At 34.4% G+C, this 3,743-nt stretch overlaps 1 protein-coding gene across 1 annotated transcript; it reads right to left on the bottom strand.

Annotated features, from left to right (window-relative positions):
- Positions 1–1,706: 1,706 nt before the first annotated feature.
- Positions 1,707–3,369, bottom strand: LOC100658073 (olfactory receptor 6C68). Its single transcript, XM_003405086.3, has one exon. The coding sequence runs from the start codon at positions 2,851–2,853 to the stop codon at positions 1,813–1,815; it is 1,041 nt and encodes a 346-aa protein (XP_003405134.2). The 5' UTR covers positions 2,854–3,369; the 3' UTR covers positions 1,707–1,812.
- Positions 3,370–3,743: the final 374 nt, after the last annotated feature.

Here is a 3,743-nt window from a genome sequence, read left to right as displayed (position 1 = left end):
AGAACACTTCTTCCCCATCAAAAAAAAAAAAAAAAAAAAACCTCTTGATTAATTATGATTGGCTTGATTTAGATCACAACTGTAAATTAATCAAAGAAGATTGTGTGATAGAATGCCATGACTGACTTAGGCTGGGTTATGTGTCCACCTCTGAAACTGAGGATGAAGAAAATTTTCCTGAAAAAAAAGCCCACGAATTAAACAGTGTTGTTTACTGGATGTTTTTACCCTCACCACCAAATGCAAACAGAGGTTGAGTAAAAAAACAGGCTGTATTCATCAAATATCCACAATGGGGGCAAATAAAAATGGGCTTAGAGAAAAGGTGAATATTCCTGACTTTTGCATTTTTCACTTGTCTCTCAAAATAACTGGTTTAAATGGTATGGTGTGTATCTTTGCATTACATTTCTATCCACATCATTCAACCCATTCACCTACCTGACCTTACAGCTAGGTAACCACCCATTTATCCATTCGTTAATCCACTCATCAAACATGCATTGAGCGTCCACTGTGTGCTATGACTTTAGCACTTGGTGTTCTGGGTGTGGGGAGGGGTGGTTAAAATACATTTCATCCCACCTTCAAACATTTATGATCAACAAAAACATTTCTTTTTTATAAATGGCATAATGACTCATGTACAATTCTGCAAATTACTTTTTGAATATGCCTAATTTTAATATCTTTCTATGATAAGTTCAAGGTCCATATCATTTGATAAATACTATATCTTACACCATCATTTCCTAATTGACTTACACATTGCCAAAGTGATGTTCATTTGGTTGTTTCCAATCATTTACTATTACAAATTGAAGAAAGAGCAGTGTTAAATATATACTTCAGGCTTATTGGCAACTGCAAACAAAAAAAAACAGACCCCTTGCTGTCAACTCAATTCCGACTCAGAGAGACCCTATAGGACAGAGTAGAACTGCCCCACAGACTGGTGAATTCAAACTGCTGACCTCTCGGTTAGAAGCAAAGCTCTTAACCACGGTGGCAACAGGGCCTCACTGGCAACTATAGTTAGGCCACAAATTACTAGATTGATATTTTCCAGTTGAAAGTTTATATTTACTTTGATAAATAATTAAATCTAGAGTTTTTAAACAAATGGCACACAGAAGTGCCAATTTCTTCACGCTTGCTAACACTTCACATCATCAAAAAATTTACTATGTGCAAATGTGATGAATGGATTATATACTATGGTTTTAATTTGGAAATTGATGATTAATAATGAAATAGTGCATCTCTTTCTGTTATAGTAGATCATTGTTTTTAATTCTTAGTGAATTAAATATCTTATTTTCTCTTGCTATTTATCAATTGTTTATCTTTCTTACTGATTCATAGAAGCTTCTTATATATTTATATTATTAACCCTTTCCTGTTAATAGTGCAGCAAACCTATTCTTTTAATTACATTCTTTCTTTAGTATTTTTCTTTACATTTCACCATTTTACTACAATTTTTTAAAAGTTAGTTAAATCTGTCATTTTTTAAAAAATAGAGGCAGGAAATTTGTCTTGTTTGATAATGACTCATTATAAAATCATCTTGAAAAACAGCTGAAAAGATGAAAATGGGTGATTTAACCATGAAAGTTGCTAACTAAAAGTGATATGTTTTGTCTACCATAGAGCATTATTAAATAATTAGTTGTTCAATAATGAATCGATGGGAGAAATAATGATTAAATGGCTGTGAGATCAGCCTGATTACTCTATAGGTTAAGGAATTTATGAAAAATATAAAGTAAATATACATATTTTAACATGATTTATCAACTTAGGTACATTTTACTTCTTTGAGAGGGATGCAATTTTTTTGAGTGAGTCATTAAAGGATTGTTTAACTTGCTTATTCCTCAGGGTATATATGAAAGGATTCAACATTGGTGATATGGATGAAATGAGTACTGACACACCTTTATTAATTTCTACCTCTTCTTTTGCAGAAGGATTGACATAGATGAAGATGCAGCTGCCATAGGTGATGGAAACTACAATCATGTGGGAAGAACAAGTGGAAAAGGCCTTTTTCCTTTGTTGAACAGCAGGGAATTTTAGAATTGTCTTCATGATATATATGTAGGAGAGAACTACACATACCAGGGTAATGATGAGGGTCAGCACAGCACAGGCTATAACCATCTGCTCAATTAGCCACGTGTCTGAGCATGAGATTTTCAGGAGAGGAGATGCATCACAGCCAAAATGATCAATGACATTAGAGTCACAGAATTCCAGATTAAAACCTAAGCTAAGTGGTGGGAGGATGATCATAAATGCTGCCATCCAACAGCAGATAACCATGGTTTTACATACTTTTTTGCTCATGATTGTCATATAATGCAAGGGTTTACAGATGGCCACATAGCGATCATAAGACATGGTGGCCAAAAGGAAAAATTCAGTCACCCCAAAGAGATCTGTAAAAAATAGTTGAATGGCACATGCGTTGTAGGTAACTGTTCTGTCTCCAGTTGATATACTGTACAGGAATCTTGGAACACAGGCAGTTGTAAATGAGATTTCTAGGAAAGAGAAATTTTGGAGGAAAAAATACATGGGTGTTTTAAGGTGGGGATCCACCAAGGTGAGGGTGATGATGGTCAGATTTCCAGTTACACTCAACACGTAGGTGGTAAGTAGGAAAATAAAAAGCAAAACCTGCAGCTGAGGATCTTCCGTCAGTCCCAGAAGGATGAATGTCGTTATTGCTGTGTGGTTTCTCATTATTGACTTCTGGGGAAAGCAAAGCCTGCATGTGAATGTCAGAGAGATTTGAACTGGTGAATTCAGTAACAAAATCAGGTCGTGATGAATACATTTCCACATTCAACTTATCCAACACCCCGAGTTTTATGTGTTGATCTAAGGAACACATTTGCTGTTGTGTAGTGAGCTGAGTTCCCCTAATTTATTAACACAGAATGGTCGAATGAGATTTTTAAAAATCAATTTTTGTCATTTAACTATAGTTTAACTTTTCTTTTTACTTTTATAATTACTTAATAGCACATTCAACATTTTAACTTCTACTTGGGGGTCTGTGCACTTTGACTTCTAAACATCCAAATTTGTAATTTTACATGTCTCCTTTAAGCTTCAATAGCATAGTACAAACTGATGGTTTTTCTGCACTGTTTTATCACATTGTGAGACAATGTTGAGTATAATAAATGCACGGTGGAAGAATATAAAAAGTATATTTTCATGCTTTCAGTTAGCTTGAGTCAGATTAGAACGCATTTCATATAACATATTTTGCGGTGCCCAGAAGAAAAAGTCAAGGTTAAATTGCTGAATCTCCTCACCATAACAATGTGTACCCTCCCTTGTCTTTTCCTTCAAGTTCACACTGTTTGTGCCTATTTATGCATTTTGCATTCATTTCTCAACCTATTACTATCTCACTTTCTACTACATAAGCCTTTTAAATCTGCTCCATTATGCATCTTTATTTTACTTAATTCAGTTTATTATCATAATAATGGAAAATATTTACAAGTCACTTGCCATGCTTCAGGTACTATTCTAAGCATATTACATATTTTTTTTTTTAAAAAAAAAGCATATTACATATATAACTGATATAATCCTGTGAGGTGGCAGGTATATGATCTCCATCTGCAAATGAGAAAATGGAGGCACAGAAGTAAAGTATCTGTCCATTCTTTCCTAGAAAGTGGCCAGCGTCCCAGCTCTAATCACTGCATGCTGATGGT

The sequence above is a fragment of the Loxodonta africana genome, chromosome 4, assembly GCF_030014295.1.
Source record: "Loxodonta africana isolate mLoxAfr1 chromosome 4, mLoxAfr1.hap2, whole genome shotgun sequence".
Lineage (NCBI taxonomy): Eukaryota > Metazoa > Chordata > Mammalia > Proboscidea > Elephantidae > Loxodonta > Loxodonta africana.
This window is presented reverse-complemented; position numbering and strand designations above follow the sequence as displayed.

Coding starts and splice junctions, on each gene's coding strand:
- LOC100658073 (XM_003405086.3), bottom strand. CDS start 2,853: ATGTGGAAATGTATTCATCACGACCTGATTTTGTTACTGAATTCACCA.